The following is a 22,277-nucleotide window of genomic DNA, read 5'->3' as shown; positions in this document are numbered from 1 at the left end:
TTTCAATACAATGACACAAAATAGATTAGAAGTCAAGAGAGGAAGAAAGATGCATCATTGCCTCAGGGAGCATAAGAAAGTGAGATGGCCTGTCAGCATTGCACGGAGCAGACTCCTGTGCTTTTCCTGTGCGTGAGCTTGTTAGCCTGAAAGAGTCCATCTTCACATGAACTGAAAACAGCTAAAGGGGAAATGGGTAAATAAAAATATTTTTCTTTCCTTGATTCTAATGTCATAGTTCTAGTTTGATTTTGTCATACTTCAATATCATTTTCCTGTCTTCAGCTAAATCCAGGTAACTCTGCTATTATACATCCTGTTTTCTGTTTTCCTTCTTACCAAATCTTCAGAAAGGGGATTTCTGCTCCTTGCTTCCAATTCATTATGCATTTTACCATATTTACTTCATATATCTCTTTGTTTAAAAAATGTGTGTGTTATAGATAGTGCCCCCCAAATCCCCCTTCCGTGTCACCCGCTGTAGAAGAAACTGTCATTGGAGAGAAATCAGGGGTTCTTGTGTTCACACAAGAAAGAATTCAGGTGTGAGACAGAGAGCAAGGTGGCAAGGTTTTAGTGGGGACAGGGCATCCGTCAGAATGGAGGGGACAAGAGCATGCCCACTCAGACTGGGGGAAAACAAGATCACATGGTTGAATGGAGGGAATACACCTGGCAGGCCAGGTGGGCAGCTCAGCGGGGAGCTGAGAGAGCGGAGCTCACATTCTTTGTTCAGACTCCAGGTTTTTAAGGGAGTTTCTCTTTACCTCCTCCCCCTTCTCCTCCAGGATGAAGGGTTTGCTGAGTATAAATTAGGAAATTCCTTCCCTGGTTTGGGGAGCCCTGTGGGAGGGGGGCAAAGGAGCTTCCCCCTAGGGCATCTGTGAAGGTTTTATTGCCCATGTTATCGGGCCAGGTAACCCATTTGGTCCTGGAAAGAGAGAATTCTCCCAGGAGCTTTCCTTGGGGGGAAAGGCTGAGACCACCCATAAAGTTATCAGGGTCTGGGCAGGACTTTGAAGTGTAGATGCTGGGCTTGTGTAGATACCGGTTTCCTATAAGACCCTCTCACACACAAAGGCTAATTTCTAACTTCCTACCTAACACAACTGCTTTCTGTGATCCTGTACTAACTACGTATGAATGTGTCCAATAACAGTGGAGCCTTTTACTTTATGTTTCGAGTTGTTTACAGAAGGATAAGTTCAATATATGATACCTTTTGTGCATAATCTCATTCAGCTTTAAACACACTGATACATACCCATCAGGTGTGCAAGGGTATGTCAGAATGTTCATGGAAAACAGAATTAAAAGATAATTTTGGGATGGGCCTTTGGCCTAGCAGTTAGGCCGCCAGTTAAGACAGCCACGTCCCACACGTGAGTGGTAGGAATTTGTAACTCTGTGGCCTCAGAAGCCTGTTCACTCCAGGGTTCTACAAAAATGGCCTCTCAGTGATATCAGGAGGTTCCTTTAAACTCTACAGCACAGAGGAACATTGCCAAACGGAAGAAAGACCAGTGAGTCCCCAAAGTCTCTGGGCCTCTGCCTCCCTGCTTGTAAACTAAGGAAACTGAACTAAATGGTCTCCAGCTCATTGCTGGGAAAAAATCTGTGAGGGACAGCAGTCGTACCCTAGCAGTTAAGATGTCCACATCCCAAATCGGGGTGCCCAATTTCAGTTCCCAGATTTGACTGCTGACTCCAGCTTCCTGCCGTCACAAACCCTGGAAGGCGGCGGCTCAAGTAATTGAGTTCCTGAGACACACATGGGAAACTGGATTGTGTTCCCAGCCCAGCCAGGTCCTAACCTTTGCAGGCATTTGAGTAGTGAACCAGCAGATGGAAGCTCCGTTTCTTTCTCTCTCTCTCCTTTTTGTGTGTGTCTCTCATTGGAAAAAAAAAGATCAACTTTGCCTAGTATTTTTCATAATACATGTCTTACATGAATTTTTGGAGACTCCTCATGTTTGTTTGAAGGGCTGGGTGATATTACGTTTTGTGGATAACCCACTGTTCAGCTTAGTCTCTTCTGGAAATGTGAAGAATTAAAACACACTCAGCTCTGCCAAGAATTGCCAGCCTGCTCTGCAGGGGCTTGATGGAGGTGCTGAACCACTCACCTCCCCAGACTATCTGAGAGCGCTCCTCGGCCTCGCCAAATGTGGATGATAGCATACGCTCTTTTTACCAGCTGTTAGATGAACATTCTTTTCAGGTGGCAGTTCCCTAAGAACAGGTGAGGATAGCATCTTTTCTTATGCTAGCCGTTTGGATTTCTTATGAAATGGCCTTTTCATGAGCTTTTAGTTTGGAGTAATTGTCTTTTTCTTATGAAATTCTGAATGTTGCCTGTGTTGCAGCCATAAATTCTAATCTGTGATTCTGAATTCTTCTCCGGGCTCTTTCCTACCTTCTCACTTCATTGTGTATTCTGTAGCTTTTAACTGATAAAATAGCGAAGTATAAGTTTTCTTCTATAGTTTGTGCTTTGTGTTTGTTATTTAAGAATCCTTCTCCCTTCCAAAAAGGTGTTCCTCTATATTTTGTGCAGAAAGATGCACAGTTTTATGAATTATATTTGTGTGTTTATCCAGTGGAAGTTTATGTGTGGTGTCGGGAATGGGGACCTATTTTGTCATCATCTTAGGTGTGGCTGGTGCACCCACACACACACAGATCCCCCCACACACACCTCTGCCCACACCTTACCAGTGTGCTTTTTCCCAAGCACCCTTGCACTCAGAAGTCTGTTTCTAGTGTCCTCCCCTCCTGGTCTCTGTGAGTAACCCTGTGAAAGGAGCTTACTGTTGATTTACCCGAACTTCAGAGCGTGTCTTCAAATCTCAGAGGCCTCATTATGCGCCCTGACATTACCACAGCTGTTCTGGATCCTTGGTTTCTTTATTGTTTTCACTGCTTTTATTGTGATATAGAACACATTCCATCACGCACTTGCCATATAAGACCACAGAATCATGTGGCCTTGCCTTGCCCAGGCAACCTCAGGGACTTGAAATTCAGTAAATGGATAGCAGGTTAATTTCCAAGTTGATCGTTTTGAATGACCCATGAATGATGTTATAAAAATCCAAACTGTGAACAGACTCCACCCCGAGATAGCAGCCCCCACGGCCCGCCACATGCTACATGCCTGATTAATAGTGATGTACAGTAAATCAAGTTTTTATTATGTTTGTTATTTTCGCCTCTGAGCGGGATTTTATGATGGTGGGCTGTTATTTTCACCTCTGCACGGGATTTTATTATGTTAGTTTGATATTTTCGCCTCTGAGCGGATTTTAGCAGTCTGGAATGGCATTTCTCAGACTGGGTGGCTTATATTCCTTGGTCCTACATAGAGAGACTGTAAAGCTGTATAGCTCTGCGTGCATTCCTATGGACTTACTTCTAAGGTCTTCACAGGTGAATGCGAAAGACATGCTTGATTATTCCTAACTTGACTTCTGGAAGTAACTGACCTTACAGAGGACACAGATGTTGGCCATGACCCAGGCTGCTCCAGCTCACAAAGCAAATTTGTTAGATAGGTTAGACAGAGACTTCCAGACCCTGGATAGGCAGGGCCTGCACTATACCCCTCATAAGCAGGAAGCAGTTACAGAAGAGATGATTCTATGTCCATCAACTCCCCTTAGGATTAAGGGGATGGGGTCTCTGAGGGAGGAATGAAGTAGACAGGCATACAGGTTAAAATTGACTAGGTTTGGCCGGCGCCGCGGCTCACTAGGTTAATCCTCCGCCTTGCAGCGCCGGCACACCGGGTTCTAGTCCCAGTCGGGGCGCCGGATTCTGTCCCGGTAGCCCCTCTTCCAGGCCAGCTCTCTGCTGTGGCCAGGGAGTACAGTAAGGATGGCCCAAGTGTATGGGCCCTGCACCCCATGGGAGACCAGGATAAGCACCTGGCTCCTGCCATTGGATCAGCGCGGTGCGCTGGCCGCAGCGCGCCAGCCGCGGCGGCCATTGGAGGGTGAACCAACGGCAAAGGAAGACCTTTCTCTCTCTCTCTCTCACTGTCCACTCTGCCTGTCAAAAAAAAAAAAATGTATTAAAAAAAAAATTGACTAGGTTTGTGAGCTGGAAGGCCACGCCTTCACCATGCCTTCCATGCCCCTGTGTGACCTCATGCCCCTACCTGTTAATTACCCACTCCTCTTTGAGTGGTATGTCTGGCCATTTCCTTCTTTCTCTTCTTTTCCCTGGCCTCTTGCCAAGGTGCTGGCTGAGCCCTGCGACTCCAGGGCACGTTGGCCTTTGGGCCAACCTGCCCTATGCTTCCTGGCCTAGATGCTCTTCCATGTGGCTAGTTCCTGGTAGTATGAACCTAGATTTACACCCCCTCTGTCTTAGATAAAGCCCTCACTCTCCTATGCATCTTTTACACGAAATAAAAGCTTAAAATGTAAAAAAAAAAAAAAAATCCAAATGGCGTTGACAGAGAAAAGGTTCCCAACCCTGAATCTTAAACCATAAATGCTCTGATGGCTATACAAATCCCTGTTAAGTAAATACACCCATAAATCCACCACGGCTCCAGCCCAGGCCCACCGGCCCGGAGCCCTTGGTGTCCTGCCTTCCTTTGTTCCCGAGCTGCTCCCAGCACGTGGCTGTCACCTGTGTGCTTTGCTTCCCTGGTTTCCCACGTGGTGTGTGCCGCAGTCCAGGCCTGAAGGAATGGGAATCGCAGCATACACCGCCTTCTACATCCAGCCCCTTTCTGCCAGCGTGCGCTTTAACAGTGAAGCCTTGAATACCCCGTAGAAATACGAGAACCAGCATTTATGTTTCCACAAGACACCTTGTTAAGATTTTATTTTAAAATATGTTGAGGTGAAAATTGGCACCTTATCAACTTTGAATCTTCCCAATCCTGATGTGATACCTTTCTTATTAACTGGGTTGGTTTTATAAGAAGTGTTCCGTGTTATATTCTTTCAGCGTTCTCTCTCAAGGCCTTACATATTTTTTGTTGGATTTATTCCAAGTATCTTACAGTTTCTGCTGCGGTTAGCTGCTAGTGGTTAATTGTTTTTGCTTTCCAAGCCATCTGTATTTTATCTCTGGTTGCTATTAAGGATTTCTTTCTTTTGTTGCACTACAATGGATCTAGATGTAAATTTCATTTTATTAACCTTCTTGGGACTTTTGCATTTTCAAAAAGAATATAAAGATTTATATTCTTGGGGGCCAGCATTGTGGTGAAGTGGGTAAAGCTACCACTTGCTACACTGGCATCCCATACCAGCACCAGTTCAAGTCCCAGCTGCTCCACTTCTTATCCAGTTCCCTGGTAAAGGCCTGGGAAAACAGTAGAATATGGCCCTGCTTGGGCCCTGGCACCCACATGGGAGACCCAGAAGAAGCTCCTGGCTCCTGGCTCCTGGCTTAGGCCTGGCCTGGCCCTGGCTGTTGTAGCCATTTGGGGAATGAGCCTGTGAATAGTAGATCTCCCTATCTGTCCTTCTCTCTCTTTCTCTGTAACTCTGCCTTTCAATTAAATGAATCTTTTTTTTAAAAAAAAAAAAAAGTATATTCTTTATTAATTCTGGAAAGAGCCGTCATATCTAAGTAAGTGTGGTCCCTTTCTGCCCCACATTCCCTCTGTCTTCTGCTGGAGCCCCCTGAGGCGTGCACTGGGGGACTCCCATTCTGCTTAGAATCTGTGCAGACGCCTACAGAGCAGCCATCCGTTTGTGCCTGCTGTGCTCAACAGCCCCTGCCCCAGTGGGCATTTGCCTTCTCTCTGCCCAGGAGAAGGAGGGTAGATAGGGGGCTGTGCTCACTGTGGGAGGAGTCAGGGTGCTTCTTATAGGGAGCGAAGTAATTGTCCACTTCCCTCCTGCCTTCCTTGGTCCCTCACCTGTGTCCTGGAGGCCAAGTTCCACGGGCCCCTAGCAAATCTTCGGGTGTACCCTTTCTGTCTGCATAGTGATGGATCGCCTGTCAGCAGCAGGCTTTCTACTTTGTTAGGATTACAGATGCTTCCTAATTTCACCAGATGGGAGCTTGCCTCTGGCTTCATTTTTTCATTGTTGCTTTATGCCATTTTTGAGAGAAGGAACAGAAAAAGTATTTGGAACCACGAGCCCTGCACCATTCAGTATTTAGCCTATGGCATCCAGGTTGTCCTTGCTCCTACGCTGCACCAAAACCATTGCCATCGGGGGATCTCCAGTGCTCACCCTGTGTGTCACACTTGGCTGTCTCCTGTGCTGGCGTAGCTACCCAGTCCCGTCTCCAAGCCCTCCTCTCGTCACTGCAGTGATACAGAATCCCTCTGGTTTCCCTTCTCTCTCCTGGCGGCTTCTTCTCAGATTTCTTTTGCTGGTATCCCCTACTCTGTGTATTCCCAAAGTGTTACTGCACTTCTGGGTTCACCCCTTAGTCCCATCGCATGCCAGGGGATATCCAGGGAGTCAGAAATCCTCCCCTCTGCCTAACTTGACCCTGGAGTTCTGGATTTGTAGATCCAACTGCCCGCTTGGTAGCACCACTGAGATGTGTAGTAAGTACTCCAAGCTCATTCCTGGCTGAGCTCTCGCTGTGTTCTCTGCCTGACATGTTCTTCCCAGTTTGAGTCACTAGTGCCCTGTAGTCACCCTGACAGCCCGTGTCACACCGGCGCCCTGTAGTCACACCGGCATCCTGTAGTGACACTGGCACCCCGTCATCCTTAAGATTTCCACTCAATTGCCCCTTTCACCAAGGACTTCCCTTACCACCTGGCCTAGAGTAGGTCTCTGTTCTAGGCCACTCTGTGTCCTTCTTAGAACTTGTCTGAAATCATCTTAAATATTCACTTTTGTCTTTATGGGGACCACTGTCCTTTTTTTTAAGATTGATTTTATTTGAAAGAGTTACAGAGAGAGAGAGAGAAGTAAACATATAAAGAGAGAGATTTTCCATCCACTGGTTCACTCCCCAAATGGCCACAATAACCACTGAAGTCAGGAGCCAAGAGCTTCTTCTGGATCTCCCACATGGGATCAGGAGCCCAAGGACTTGGGCAATCTTCCACTGCTATCCTGGGTGCATTAGCAGGGAGCTGGATCAGAAGTGGGGCAGCCAGGACTCAAACTGGCACCCATATGGGATATTGGCACTACAGACCATGGCTGTAACCCTCTGTGCCACAGCACTAGCCCACCACTATTTAAAAAAATTATTTAAGGGACAGAGAACTCAAGCTCCTATTCACTGGTTCATTTCCCCAAATTCCTACAAAACCTAGAACTGGGCCAGGGCCAAAGCTAGGAGCCAGGAACTCAACCCAGGTTTCCTACCAGGTGACAGGAGCTCAGTTTCCTGAGCCACCACCACTGCTTCCCAGGGTCTCCATTTGCAAGGATCTGGACTTAGGAGCCCGAGACGTGTATTGAACCTATGCAGTCCAATGAGAATCTTTCGTCACTAGGCCAAACACCCACCCTAACCACTGTTACTCCAGTAAGACCTTGTTTACCCTGTCTTTTCATAAAATTTGATACAGAAGCTTGATAAATTTTTCCTAATTAACAAATTTTATTATTTAAAAAAAGTTACTTTTCTCATTAGAAAGTTACCAAATACTCTGATTTGTGTGACGAACTCCTTATCCTCAGAGTCAAATTCTCAGAATCAAGGGGTTTTTTTTTACATAGGAATAGCCATAGTCATTTTAATATATAAACCATAGGAGTCTTAAGAGTTTTCTTACTATAAATAACTTAAAGATGATAAATGGATTTATTCATTAAAAAGAATTGTTAGGGGATTGGGCCTGTGGCATAGCGGGTAAAGCCTCTGTCTGAGGTTCAGTTGAGAACTGGCTGCTTCTGATCCCGCTTCCTGCTAGTGTGCCTAGAAAAGCAGCGAAAGATGGCCCTGCCTAGGTCCTTGGGCCCTCACACCATGTGGGAGACACGGAAGAAACTCCTGGCTCCTGGCTTCGGCCTGGCCTAGCTGGGTTATTGTGGCCATTTGGCGAGTGAACCACCGGATGGAAGATCTCTCTCTCTCTCTCTCTCTCTCTGTCTCTCCTCCTTCTCTGTAATGCTGCCTTTCAAGTAAATAACTCTTTAAAAAGAAAAAGAGTTGTTAGTTGTTAACTAATACTGATGTGGAATTAAAAATCTGGAAAAATTAGGGTGAGTGGCATAGCTTGCATCCTGCATCAGAGTGCCTGAGTTTGGGTCCGAGCTCCACGCCCAACTCTAGCCCCCTGCCGATGCCCACATTGGGGGACAGCAGGTGATAGGTCAAGTGGTTAAGTACCTGCCACCCCGGAGGGACACCAGATTGAGTGTTCTCAGCCCCAGCCCAGCCCTGGCTGCTACAAACATTTTGGGGGTGAACTGGCAGATGGGAGATGTGTCTCTCTCTCTGTATCTCTGCCTTTTAAATAAATAAAAAACCTAAAATTGGAAAAATCAGTATTTGGAAAATTGATTAAAACACCATATAAGTAAAAGCCATGGCTTTAGGTTGTCTTTATTTCCTGGTAAGTTTATTAAGTGACAGGTCAGCTCCTCAGCCAGCGTATCTCTCCTGGCCGCCTGCCGGTGAGTACGGGGGGATGGATTCTGTGAAGACTGCTTGCACTTAGTGTTTTGTCACTTCAGGTGTTAAGCCCTAGGATGTTGCTGTCTCCTGCTTTAGTGCAAACCAGCATTTCCCTGAGTGAAGAGAGCATTCTGTTGACTAGTCTGCCGTGTATTCTAGAGCTTTCACCTAACACTGCTAAAACTAAGGGAGAAATGCCCCCCAGGCCATTCGGTAGTTACCGAGTTCTGGGTTAAGTATCGTCTTTAAAATTGTCTTACATGTAGAAAATCCAGTTGTACTCTTTCTTTTAGGTTTCCGGAATGTGCTATGATAGCAAAATGCTCCAGGTTCACCAGGTGCTCCGTGTCCCCAGCTGGATGGCAAAGTTCTTTTCTAGGACACTTGAGCCCATCTTCTCGTCTTCAGAACCCACCAGCGAAGCTAGGATTGGGATGGGAGCCACTGTGGACATCCAGAGACAGCAAAGAATGGAGCTGCTGGATCGGCAGCTGATGCTCTCCCAGTTCGCACAAGTGAGGCGACAGAGGCAGCAGCAGGTAAAACAGGAATGATGGTCAAAGTGGTTTCAGTGCCCGTGGTCCCGGTAATGCTCCTCTGTCACCGAACATGCGATAGAAACTGCCGTTCATTCCTGTGCACCGTGAGAGGGTCTGGGACACGCTTCCCCAGACAGGAGCTCTCTCACGGCCATCTGCTGGTCTTCGTTTGTCTACAAGGTGAGAAAACAAAGTGTGGCTGAAAGAATGGCCCAGCTGGACACTGGTTCCACTTACAGTAGGTGAGCATCACTTCTTAGAGAAACACCAACCCAGTTAGCAAGACAGGGCTTTTATCTGGTTTCTCAATCTTAGAAAAGCCACAGAGTCTTCCTGTGAAAAAGTGCGAATCATGTGCTCTGGATAAAGAACAAATATAAAACCTGGTGATTTTCCTCGTCTGAGATGAAGAGAAGATGAAGGTGTTGAAGGGAGCAGCCGATGAGGGAATGAAGTCGCTGCTGTGTTCCCTTGGCTTTGGCATCAGTGACGGGGCTGCCGCACACCTGTCCGCAGACACCATGGCGGGGGTGTGTGTGTGTGTGTGCGTGCGCCTGCACTCGGGCTGAACCCTCGGCCGGTCTCCACAGGTGCTCCTGTGACCCAGCACCCTTGCTCTCCATGCCTCGGCTCCATCTTCTTACCCTCAGGGCCAGGAAGAGACAGAACAGCTCTCTCTTGCCGTGCCCCTGTCTTCTGCCAGCTCAGCTGTAGGAAGCGAGCTGCGGGGCGCTCAGTGGCCTGGAGAAGCAGAGTCCAATGTCCCTGGAGTCCCTTTGGAGGAACAGGCCCCAGAGTTTAGGTCTGGGGTGGAATAAGGGCCCCTTATCAAAGAGTCTGCGTCTACAGGGGAAAGAGAAGCAAAGCTATTCCCTAAGGAGGCCCTGGAATTTGAGGCCCCTGGAACATCCCGTAGACACCCATGGCGTCCTTAAGGATGGAGGACAGACGTCTCTCCTGGGGAGCAGGAGCTGGGGTTATTGACGATGGCGTGGGCCCTGTAGAGGTGACAGCAGAAAGCTGGGAACTGGATGAGCTCTCTAGGAGAAGAGCTGCCCCCCAGGTGCACCCCGGCCATTGGGGAAGCCCTGTGCTGACCCGCAGAAGGTAGATCCTGTGGGGAGGCCAAGGGAAGAAGGAAAGGGCCAAAGGGTGTGGCCCGGTGTCCCTGGCAGAAGGGGACCAGCAGGGCCTGGCTGCGGATTCCTCTTGGCCCCTGGCTGTCGCCTCCCCTCCCCCAGGGGTGGACTCCTCTGGAATGAGGCTCTTCCCTGGGAAGGGAGAGTGACTTTCCTGGGTTTTGTGGCTTGCTGTGCAAAAAAGGAGTCCCGATCCTATGAGCTGCCTCGGGCGGGAGGACTCGTGGTTTTCGTGACCTGCTTCTGGTGTTCGTGAGACAGAGGGGCAGGAAGGCAGGACACAGCCAGGGAGACTGCCTCTGACGTCCTCCCGCGTCTTGCAGTTCAAAGTACTCAGCACGCCGGGGGCGCGACTCGGGGTGTCGTGATCTTAGCCTGGCACTCTTCCCAGGACAGCTGTTCTATTGGTTGGGGCCATCCCCTATAGCCTCCTTAACCTCCAATGCCACCTGAGGCCACTCTTCAGTGGCAGTCATATTGCAGGGTTAGGGCTTCACTTAGGAATTGAGGGAGGCACGATTCAGTCCTTTGCGAGCTTAAAGGGCCCGGGATGGCCGACGTGGCACACAGCGGCTGTTTGTTGTGGCAGGTGGTGGCATCGTGGGGTTCAGCGTGGTCTCGGTTGGTGACACAGTGGATGTTCCTCAATGGCAGGCGCTTGATTGGGTTGGGTGAGTACAGCCTGTGCCTAGCCTCCACCCCTGCCACCAGGGCCACTCTGTTCAGGTGCCCGTAATGGCATGGCCGCTGATAGCCCCCGGATCATGCTGTCTGCCCTCCGTTTGGTGCCTCTGCTGTGGGGGTGCGTGTGGCAGGTGTTAATCTGCAAAACAAAGCCATCACGCTGCATGCTCCTCTAGCTGCCCCCACCTGCCTCTTGCGCAGGCCTCCCAGGCCCCTGACCATGCCCAGGAGTCCGGGCGTGTTACCACTGCAGTGCCTGACCAAGTGCCCCACCCAGCCGTGCCCAGTGGGAGGATTTCTCCTCATTACCATCCTTTAAGGTCACCCCTGAGTACAGCCAGGGTCCCTTTTCTCTTCTCCCACATGCTCTTTTCCAACAGCCAGGCTTGACCATTCTCCTCCTCGGCCGCTTGGTCAGCAGGGACAGGAAGTGTGAGCCGGGGAGGTTGTGGTGAGCCAGGTGTGCAGCTTGACGTCTGGCACACCAGTGTCCTCCAGCTCTGCTTATGCCGACCCCCAGTGCCCCGCCTCCATCGATGGTAGCTTTTGGCTGGGCCCCTGTCCTGCTAGCAGGTGTGTCCCCTGCTGTCCCCGTGCTCTCTCTGTGCCTCCTGCACAAGCACTTTGTGATCCAGTGGCAGTGTTTGGCAAGTATCCGCTTCTCACCCGGCCCTATTCTGGCACCCCAGGCCCACTTGTGGTTCTCCCGCTGTGACTGGCTGTGAACACCACAGCGTGGGTTGCCACTGCCTCCATGCGGCTCCACCCACCGCCCTCAGGCTCCTCCACTTTCTGACAGTGGTCCAACCTCCGGGCCGAAGTGCTGGGCTGGACACCACCCCAGGCTCTGCCCGAGCTTGTGTTGGGTGGCCTGCTGAACAGCCGAGAGCCCACGGCTGCTCTGTCCCTGAGCCTTCACATCTCTCCGATACCCGGATACTTGCACACCCGAGCCTCCTGCTGACCTCCCTCACGGGGCCGTGTTCAACCTTTTGTCTTGCACACGGGATAACTCGCCATGCAGAGAACTCCTCTGCGCAGCTGCTGTGTGTGCATGGTGCGTGAGAACTGTGTCTGGCTCAGTTGGGCTGGAATGTGATGCCAGTGGGGAAAAGCCAGCTTGCGGTTATCAGCTGATAAGTACTCAGTGCTCAGTGTACGCCGGGCAGAGGACCAGACCCTGCGGGGCAGCTGGGAAAAGCTGCCAGGACAGAGTTTGGGTCCTGTCTCCCGCAGAGTGAGAGTTCCACTGTTTACCACCACCACGCATTGTGCCGTTCACATACTAGGTACTGGGCATGTATCATGTCAGTTACTCCTAGGACGGGCTTGAGAAATGCACTTTTCCTGTCCAGTTCCTGCGTCTTGGGTACTTGCTTGCCAGGGATATGCAGCTGCCAAGGGGAGATCCAGAGGGGGACTGCCGGGCCTCTATCCAGATCCTGCATCCTGCCGCCTGCAGCACGGAGAGCTCCCTGGTAATGGCTTTTTCCCTTTTTCACTTTGGCTGACAGGAAACTCAGTGCCAGGCTTAAGGTTTAATCAAATAAGCTGTTAGACCCAAACTTAAAACTTTGGTTTCCATCGTCTCCTCTGCATTTCAAGAGTATCTTTTTCTTTGTTTTAATGCCCTTGTATCTTTTATCATAGGTAATAAAATTGTGTTACTGCAGTTAAAATGGATATTATTTGTTTAAAAACTGTTGGCTTTCAGATTATTCTGATAAAACTCAGTTTATTAGGTCAGAAAGCCATTCGGTTACTAACTACTGCACACTAAAAATGATCTTTCTGCCATCTTTGATTTCAGGTGTTCCAGCTAACACTAAAGTCTTATTTCCATGTATTCTTTTAGATTTCTCTCGCCTGTGTCTGTCATCTTGTGTTGCCATCCGGCGGCTGCTCGGCTGTCACTGTCACTGTCCCCACTGCCCTTGCAAAGCTCTGACAGGACTGGGTGTCCTCCATGGGCACGAAAGAGGGCAGTATCTGTCCTTTCCCTGGATGCGTTTAGGAAATCAGGCAGCAGCACTTACAGAGATGTCCCAGGACAACGAGATGCTCGCTGCAGTGCCCAGGGCAGCAGGAATCCCAGAAGGAAGTCCTGGGTGCGGCCTGACACCCACCAGGCAGGCTGGCTGCAGGCAGGCAGGGTGCAGGCAGGCAGGGAGTGGCTGGGTGCAGAGGAGCAGCCCCTCCTCCCGGGGTGGGGGAGGCCCTGAGACCCTATGAGAGCAGGACGTGCAGAAATTCTGTCAAATGCATAGAGAGAAAGGAGACAGCACGCAGCAACTGGAGGTGAAGAGTTTGTTTTTGACGCTGGAGGCTGAAGGAGCAACTCAGTAACAATGGCCAGACAGTTCCCTCCGAAACTCTCCTCTTATTTCCCTGTGTACGGTGGGTGGGAGAGGAGCCCAGTGGAAGAGGACTTCACAGAGTTCATGCATGAAAAATTTGAATTAAGAGATAAGTCTATATAGGTGCAAAACCAGATTTTGAAATCCAAGCAGGGTTCTTTTCCAAATGTAAGTTTCTTCATGAGCTGTTTGAAGACCTCACATATACATGAATTTCAAAATTATCTTGTGCCAAAAAAAAATCTTGTAATTCCCTTTTCTGTGAACTTGTGGAACACCCTCAGCCAGTAGAAGGTAGTTTTCAAATCCAGCTCTCAAAAGGGAGAATCCCTTAGCCAGGGTGATTCCAGTCTTTTTCCTCTGTGCACCCATGAAACGTTGCCCAGGCTTCCACGGTCACCTGCTGAGCTTTGCACCCTGGCTCCTCAGCAGGTGAGCCCCAGTCCATGGCCCTTGGTGCTGTGCTAAAGCTGCTCACCCCCGGGTCTGTGAGCTGCACCTTCCCCTCTCCCTGGCTGCGAGCTGGGCGTCCCTATGGAATGTTCGCGGGCACTCGCAGAGTCCTGTTGCTCTCCTAAGTGTGCTCCTCTCCCTCATTCCCTGCCTTCTAGAAATGCACCCATCTGCCCAGAGGCCTGCACTGGAGCCCTGCTGTCCCCATCCCCTGGTGAGCCTGCCACGCCCTCCCTGCTGCAGCCCCTGCTGGCCCTGTGTCTGTAGCAGCCTCTCCTCACTGGCCCTGTCGCAGACCCCATCAGCTTCCTCAGGGTTGAGCGCTGGGAAAACACAGAGCTGGTGCTTTCCCTCTGGCCACAGTCCGTCCTGGTCCCCGTCCTCGGCTGGCCAGCGCTTTCAGGGTAGTTCCTACAAAAGGCCCTGACTGCTCTGTACTGGGTTCCTTTCCGTGGCCCTGCGCAAGCCCTTAGGCAAACTGCCAGGCTGTGTGTGTCATTTGTTTCACACTTTCTTGCCTTCACATCTGCCCCTGTCTCTGCCTAAAATAAACTTCCCTTGCACCAGCTTCTGCACCCCACGCCCTGCACCCACACCTTTCTTGTGTGCCTGACTCCTGTTCACTCTTCGGTTCCCCTGGCAAACACCTCCTCCTCCCGGCAGCCTCCCCGCGGGGTACTGGGTGCACCCTGCGGTCTCCCGTGGCGCTCAGCAGCCCAGCTCCCGCCATCGATTTACCGCCCTGTCTGCTCTGCGGGTCCTGGGATGGCAGAGACCTCTCTCTGTGTGTGCGATACTGAGGGTGCCTGCCGCAGTGAGAACTCAGGCGGAAGCCGGCTAAGCAGGTAGCAGCTGTGTGCAGTGAGCAGTCACAGAACCGAGTCGTGTGCTCCGGCCCCCTGGAGACAGTGAGAAGTCAGGGCTGGCAAACCCCGGGAACCTGCTCTGGGAGACCAGCGGAAAGCTACTAAAGGCCAGCCGAGACCCAGGCTGAGACCCAGGCTTAGAGGGCGTGAGGAAGAGAAAGGGAGAAACCCCAGCAGTTGAGGAGGATCTCAGGAAGGCTCCATGACCAGGGAGCGAGAAGAGTGGTCGTTTCTGGAGCAGTGAGATTGAACAGATTCAGGGTCAGATGCCGCCACCAGATCCGGCCCCCACACTGCAGGAATTCCCTAGTGGGGAAGGGAGGGGGGCAGTGGGCTGGGCCGCTGCCTGGCCACAGGCACAGAGGAGCCAGTGGCCTCGTCCTGGGACACCCCTGTGCAAGGCACACCTGCCCTTGTCCAAGTGACTTTTCCTGCTCAGAAACATAAGAGCTTACGCTGCTGCTGCCATTGCCCCACCCCCCCCCACCCCCAACACCCCCACCCCAACTGTGCAGCAGCCACACAGTGCCCGGCTCTCGGGGACCGGGAGCGGCCCTGGCCACGCAAGCCTTGCTGCTCCTGCACCTCGGGCCCTACGTGCCGCAGGGCTGGGGTCTAACAGTAACCTTCCCTGTTGCCAAGTGCGCTTTGCCCTCTCCCACGTCTTTCTGGACACTTCCACAAGTCACTGGCATCCAGAAGCTGCCGCCGGGTTTGTCGCGGTAACAGCTGGGTTTCCCATGTTGTATTACTATGAGCTGCGACTGCTTCTCATCTCTCCATGCCCGCAGTGGCCCCATCCTGTTGTGAATCCCTCGGGGGACAACATGTCAGCCCCACACCGACTCTGCTCTCCTGCCCTCTGCCTCCCTCACCATGCCGTCCCCTAGCAGGTGTCTGCTCCACCCTGGGTGGCATCTCAGTCACTTTGCTGCTTGCAGCGGTGGGTCATGTACTTGCTGCTAGGGCCGTTATATAACTTGTCCCAGGTTTGTGTCTTACTCGTGCCCAGTCATCAGTGAGCTCTTAAAGGACAGGCCCTGTGTGTCTTCTTCCTTCCTGTCTCTTGGCTCTGATGGAGGACGCTGCCCTGCGGGAGTGGATAAGACCCTGCCCCTGCCTTCCTAGGGGCAGATGGTGAGGCACAGGGGCTCAACACAGCTGTGGAGACAGCAGGCAGTTGCCTTTGCCTGAGATCCTGCTGTCCAGAGGGGTCTTGCACCACAGTAATGCGAACCACTGCTTTGGCCAGGCTGCACATGGCGACTGAGAAGTGAGGCTAAAGCAGAACCGTTGGGAGGTAGCGCAGACTCCGTAGCAGGCTGTCAGGGGTGTGGGGCCCTGAGGGCAGCCCCCCTGGACTCTCCTCTAACAGTGACCATTGCACAGTGCAGCTGGGCAGGAGTGCCACGACTTGCCAGAGTGGATTCTGTCTGTTGCTGACCATATTGGAAGTAGCCCTGAGATGCTGTAACACAGGTAGAAATATGTGTTTAGTCTGCCCTGGCTCCTGGCTCCAGGCACACAGCCCCTAAAACCCTTGAGATCCTCACAGTGCTCAGTGTCTTTCTGTGTACTCATGAGTTTGCTGGGGGCTCCTGGGTAACCTCGGGGTGGAGCCTGGATGCCAGGGGAGCCAACCATGGCATTGGAGGGTTGGGACATCAGCCCCACCCCCAGCCTCCCTAGTGGGAGAGGACTGAGGGCTGAGTTGATGACCCATGCCCAGTGATGGGATCAGTTGTGTCTGCCTGATGAAATCTCTATAAAAACCCCAAAAACAGGACAGAAGAGCTTCAGGTCACTGAACAGGTGGAGGGGCCTGGACAGGGGCGCACAGAGCATGTGGAAGCCTGGTGCCCCTGCCCCGACCATGCTCTGTGCAGCTCCTCCGTTAGGCTATTTGTCCTTTGTAGTGTCCTCCACAATGCACCAGTGAGCCCAAGTGAAGAGTTTCCCTCGGTTCCGTGAGCCATCACTCCAAATGAACTGAGGCCAACGATTGTTGTGGCAGCCCCAGTTACAGCTGTTGGTCATGGCACAGGTGACAGACTTGTGACTGGCATCTGGATTGCCAGCATCCTGTGGACCTCATGCCGCCTCCAGGTCAGAATGAAGCTCTGGGGCATTCAGGGGAGCTGCTTGGAGTGTGAAAATCCAAAAGTCTCAGAAGTGTGGTATTGAATGGCCCCCGACAGGAACGGAGTGAGGAGTTGACAGTTAGGGGGTCAGTCCCGGGGGCAGGGAGATGCTTGCGCAGTCTGTGTGACACGGGTGCAGCTTTGATGAGGGCAGAAGAGGCACGGAGTGGCCCTGCCTGTCAGAGGACCTGTCCAGAGTTAGTTCCTGGCATGGCATTGGACATTTGGGAAGGGTCGTGATTGGAGAGTGAGCCCGACAGTGTGGACATACTTCAGACTGTTTGTGGAAAGTTGAGTTAAGAGACATTTATTTTTATGCAGCAGAACATTTGGAAATCCCTGCCTAGTTTATTCATAATGTGGATTTTTTTGAAGACCTCTCGCATTATTCTTAAAAACTCATAGTGTCTAGAACAAGGGTCAGAGGGCTGTGGCACATGAGCCAAACTGCTGTTTTTGTCAAGTCCAAAGCTAAGAACTGTTTTTATATTTAACATTTTTTCATTTAATTTATTTGAAGACAGAAAGAAACAGGCAGAGAGAACAGCCGGCACTGGGCCAGGCTGAAGCCAGAAGTCGGGAACATAATCCTGGTCTCCCGTGTGAGTGGCAGGGACCCAGTGGAGCCATCACCTGCTGCCTCGCAGATCGCACATCAGCAGGGAGCTGGATTGCGGAGCGTGGCCAGGACTCGGCCGTAGCTGGCCCAGGAGGGGATGTGGACTCCCTGGGTGGTTTACACGCCGCACCGAATGCCTCCCCTGGTTCTGTCGTTCTGCGTGGTTGTGGAAGTACTCGCGTGACCCCTGAATTCCTGCCTGTTGGTCTTCAAAGCCTAAGACATTTACTCTCTGCTCCTGCTCTAGAGGACTGTCTGGCCAGGAGACTTGAGAGCAGCTTTTTACCAGGAAGTCTGAATTCTCACTGAATTTGTCAACAGTTTTGTCTGTGTGAACCACCGTTTTCTCTTGGCTGATCAGATAATGCCATCCCACACCACAACATAAACATGACGCTCAAATGCTCCATAAGGTATTTCTCCAGAATCTCCATTTGTTTTAGAAGCAGAATTCAGGTGAAGGCTACCTCAGATGAATCGTGCTTGGGATTGGCCACGCGGGAGACAGGCCAGCCATGCAGGGGGGTTCATGCCCCAGGTCCCCAGTCGCCTCTGTTTTCAGTTACCCGCGGTCTGTTCACCTGCGAGGGAAGATGGTGTTGGTGCCCGGAGCTCCTCACCAGGGTTCACACATGCAGCTGAGTTTCTCTCGGGTTTGGTTGAAGTGGAGGTGGCTGTATTCTCTCACCTTCCCTTAGCAACGCTTTGTGGCTGTGAAAATAGTTTCTCTCTTTGTCCACCCCCAGCAACAGTCGCTGCTGGCCCCATCTCACTAGGCACCACCGTGAGTCATCTCTGCCCTGCAGGCCCTGAGAGCGCCTGTCACCAGCAAGTGTTTTTAATTTAATGGACTATTTTTTGCATATAAAAGTCTTCCCAGGTCCTCCATGTATTTTTGTAATAGCTCTCTTGAGGTAGAACTCACTTACCATGCAATTCACCTGCTTGGAGCGCATAATTCAGTGATTTTCGTGTATCCACTGAGCTGTGCAAGCCTTCCCAGCAGCCCATTTTAGGATGTCTTCATCACTCCAGAAAGAAGTTCCTCCCCCCATGATCAGTCACACACACACACCCCTCCCCCGTTCTCCCATCCTCCCAACCCCACGCAGCCACCAGCCTACTCTTTCTGTGGATTTGCCTGTTTGGGACATTTCCTGGAAGGGGAGCTGGCACTAAGCAGGCTTTGAGACTGGCATCACTCATGTGGTATCCCATTTCCTAGGTGCACCCATGTGGCAGCACGCACAGGTATCCCCTCAGTGTGTTGTAGGAGGCCAGACCTGCCGAGCAGGGCTTTGCTCAGTGCCCTCCGACCACACGCTCTCTCGTTGCCCCACGTCTGGCTGGCTTTCTGAGCAGGCTGCCTGTCACCCCCTGTCCGCACCTGCACCACCATGCCATGGCCATCTGCTCCACAGAGCATGCTCGGTGCCTGCCACGTACCGTATCCCAGGGCACGAGGCAGCGCCCTCTGGGGCCTCCACCTCCACCTCCGAGTGTGCCACGGAGGAGTCCTCTTGGACCCCAAAGCGGTGCCAGGCCTCGTTTAACCAGAGCCACCAGAGGCACAGCCAGCAGGCACGGGGTGTGCCTCTCAGCACTTTTCCTTTTCAGCTGCGTCTTTTCACTTTTTGGTGCAGTTTGGTTTGAAAACCATTCTTGTCAGGTTGCTTGCTTCTTTGTCACCAGAGCAATCTAATCAGTGAGCGCCAGTTCCTTTTATGACTTTCTTCTTCCGTGGGCCGTGAGCAGAGAACACCAAATGTGGGATAGGTTACCATGGTGTAGTTGATAAAAATCTGCAGATGAAATGAAAATAAGGTGCAGGGCCCTGTGTCCAAGTGAAGCTGCCGGCGGCTGGGCCCCTGGCTGGGGCTCTGCCCCTTGCAGCGGCTGCTGCTCCGTTCTGTTGCTGGTGCAGCTGCTCATCCTGGCCTTTTGATGACGTTCTGAAGAGAAAGATAGGATCAGTCCACATGCTGATCCTTTCCCAGGACTGACTCATTCAGTGAGCCCGAGAAAATCACTTCTGCTTTCCACCTGCCTGGTGTCTTCATGAGAAAGAAGAGCATGCTGCAGTCTCACAGTGCTCAGGGGACAAGGAAGTGACGAGGACACACTCGGAACTTGGGGAGACGTGGAGTTACAAGCAAGCCGAGTTCTTTTCCTGGATTTCCCTGTGCCATGTTTATACATCACTTTTTTTTTTTTTTTTTTTTGACAGAGTGGACAGTGAGAGAGAGAGAGACAGAGAGAAAGGTCTTCCTTTGCCGTTGGTTCACCCTCCAATGGCCGCCGCGGCCGGTGCGCTGCGGCCGGCGCACCGCGCTGATCCGATGGCAGGAGCCAGATGCTTCTCCTGATCTCCCATGGCGTGCAGGACCCAACCACTTGGGCCATCCTCCACTGCACTCCCCGGCCACAGCAGAGAGCTGGCCTGGAAGAGGAGCAACCGGGACAGAATCCAGCGTCCCGACCGGGACTAGAACCCGGGGTGCCGGCGCCGCAAGGCGGAGGATTAGCCTATTGAGCTGCGGCGCCGGCCTTATACATCACTTTTTTACCACGCCTGAGTTTATGGATGTACTGTAGGGCAGCAGAATGTAAAGTAGAGGATTATTAGAAAAATCATCCTCATAAGCATTTTTGCAAGTTTTTTTTCCTCCCCCAAAAAAGCTTTCCCCGTGGGCTTTCAAAACCAGGAAATACTCATAAAGCAGGACAGGCCACTGGGACGTCCATATGCATCCCTGGAAAAGCCCTCTGATCACCTTGAGAGATCTTGGATTTCATGGAAGTCCCCCTGCCCCTGCCCCGCCCCTGCGGCTCAGCTGGAGCCTCAGCCCTGACAGAGGTGGCTTGTGAATAAAGCAGCCTGGGGCCAAGAGTTCCCAGAGCTGTGACTCACGCTCTGCTCTGAGATGAGAGCACAGATTAGCCACACTGAGATTTGTAGTCAAGGTGCCTGCGAGGTGCACCTGTTCATGGGGCGCACGAGCAGCCAGTGTCTCAGAGCCCAGGCTCGGGGTGAAGAGGCTGCTGTGCTGCCTCGGGTGGACGCTGTCGGCCACTGTGCTCCTTGGAGAGATGGTTGCCCATGGTGCCGCTGTCTCGTTGGAGCTCCGTGGTGAGCAAGATAGCAGAGTGGAACTGGAGTGACTGGCCAGGATCCTGTGACTGCGACTGTGGCAGGCAGCCCCCATGACAAGAGAGAATTGTGTGGCTTCTGGGATGCGTGTCCACAGACTGATGGGGAGGAGGCACCTCCTAACTGGCTTAAGGATCATCTGTCTAGTCCAGCTTTCCATTTTACCCACGAGGAAACCACCCTCTGTTCTGTTCCGTTTCCATTGGTGGCGTGACCGGGTTCCCTGGCAGCCTGGCAGCCTGGCAGAGGGAGAGCGGGAAGGGTTTGCTTGTGGAGGAAGAAGCCAGTCACAGACAGAAAACAGAGCTGTGCCCTGGACAAACACAGGTGGGGGAGGAAGCAAGGGCGCCATCCAAGCAGGTGTAGCCTTGCAGTTCGTGGGGGCCGCGGTGAGCGGGAGCGGCGTGCTGGGGAGAAGTGAGAAACCATTTAGGACAGGGTGGGTTCGGGCAGACCTGCAGAGCGGGACAGAGAACCTCAGGCCCCGGCTGGGAGAGGATTTTGTCAGGCAGTGGCGTCGGGAGGGGAGCTGCAGTGCGGATTCTCCTGCGCTGCTGTGAGGATCAGACTGGGGAAGTGGGAATGGCATCAGGAAGTGGCAGAGGCTCCGAGTGGGATGACAGGGGCCTGCACCGGCGGCAGGCCTCTGCAGAAGGGAAGCCAGCAGTCTCGGAGTGCCGGCTAGGCTGACCGTGCGGAGGAGGGAGCTGAGTCCAGTGGAGCCCCAGGTTTCCAGCCGGCCGGGCACAGTGCTGGCTGAAGGGCGAGGGGTTGCTGAAGACATAAGTGAGGCTGGTGAACGCTTTGGGGAAGGAGATCTAAAAAGGGGGGAAATCGTGAGTAATCCCCAATCTCATTTTTAATAATGAGTTTCAGCTCCTCTATCAAAACATTTACTGGTAGCAAGTAGCAGAACTCATTGCAACTTTGAGAAATATTTGATCACTTCTTCTGTGGAGCTACAGTTAGGAGGAAGACAATGAGCAGATACTGAGCAAAGGGATGAAGGAGGGGGAAGCAGAAGGTATCATGCAGGGCAGGCGCCGCAGCTCACTAGGCTAATCCTCCGCCTTGCGGCGCCGGCACCCTGGGTTCTAGTCCCAGTCGGGACGCCAGATTCTGTCCCGGTTGCCCCTCTTCCAGGCCAGCTCTCTGCTATGGCCCGGGAAGGCAGTGGAGGATGGCCCAAGTCCTTGGGCCCTGCACCCGCTTGGGAGACCAGGAGAAGCACCTGGCTCCTGGCTTCGGATCAGCGCAATGCGCTGGCCGCAGCGCGCTGGCCACAGTGGCCATTGGAGGGTGAACCAACGGAAAAGGAAGACCTTTCTCTCTGTCTGTCTCTCACTGTCCCCTCTGCCTGTCCAAAAAAATAAAAAGTATCATGCAGAAATCGACGTGTCTCCAGGAGAGCCGCGCCAAGGCCTTTCCTTGTGCCAGCCTTCCCAGGCCTGTGTTCTGAGTCAGGAGCGTGGGTGTCCAGGTAAGATAGGAAAGAGGACCTAGAACAGGGAGTGGATGGGATCTTCCCACGCGTGGGACCTCATCAGCTCCCTTATACCGCCCCGCACCACCACCACCTTCACACTGACAAGTCTGAGCATCCCCATTCTCACCAAATCCAAACCCCGTGAAACCAGAAGGGCAAGACATCTCTGACCCCAACTGCCCCTAGAGGAAAGGGTCACCATTGGAGGGGAGTGGTCAGTCGGTCAGCCTTGACGAGGCAGGAGGAACCCAAACTACCACAGCACTACAGCTACAGC

At 52.2% G+C, this 22,277-nt stretch overlaps 1 protein-coding gene across 3 annotated transcripts in view; it reads left to right on the top strand.

Moving 5' to 3' along the window:
- Window positions 1–22,277, top strand: part of UBAC2 (UBA domain containing 2) — a 273,943-nt gene that overhangs the window by 226,801 nt on the left and 24,865 nt on the right. For all 3 annotated transcript variants that reach the window (XM_062193990.1, XM_062193989.1, XM_062193988.1), the window contains one exon: window positions 8,859–9,104. In XM_062193990.1, coding sequence (XP_062049974.1) covers window positions 8,859–9,104 — 246 coding nt within the window. The remainder of the gene's footprint in view (window positions 1–8,858; window positions 9,105–22,277) is intronic.

The sequence above is a fragment of the Lepus europaeus genome, chromosome 6 (genome assembly GCF_033115175.1).
Source record: "Lepus europaeus isolate LE1 chromosome 6, mLepTim1.pri, whole genome shotgun sequence".
Lineage (NCBI taxonomy): Eukaryota > Metazoa > Chordata > Mammalia > Lagomorpha > Leporidae > Lepus > Lepus europaeus.
Note: the sequence above shows the minus strand (reverse complement) of the source record. Positions and strands in the feature narration are given on the sequence as shown.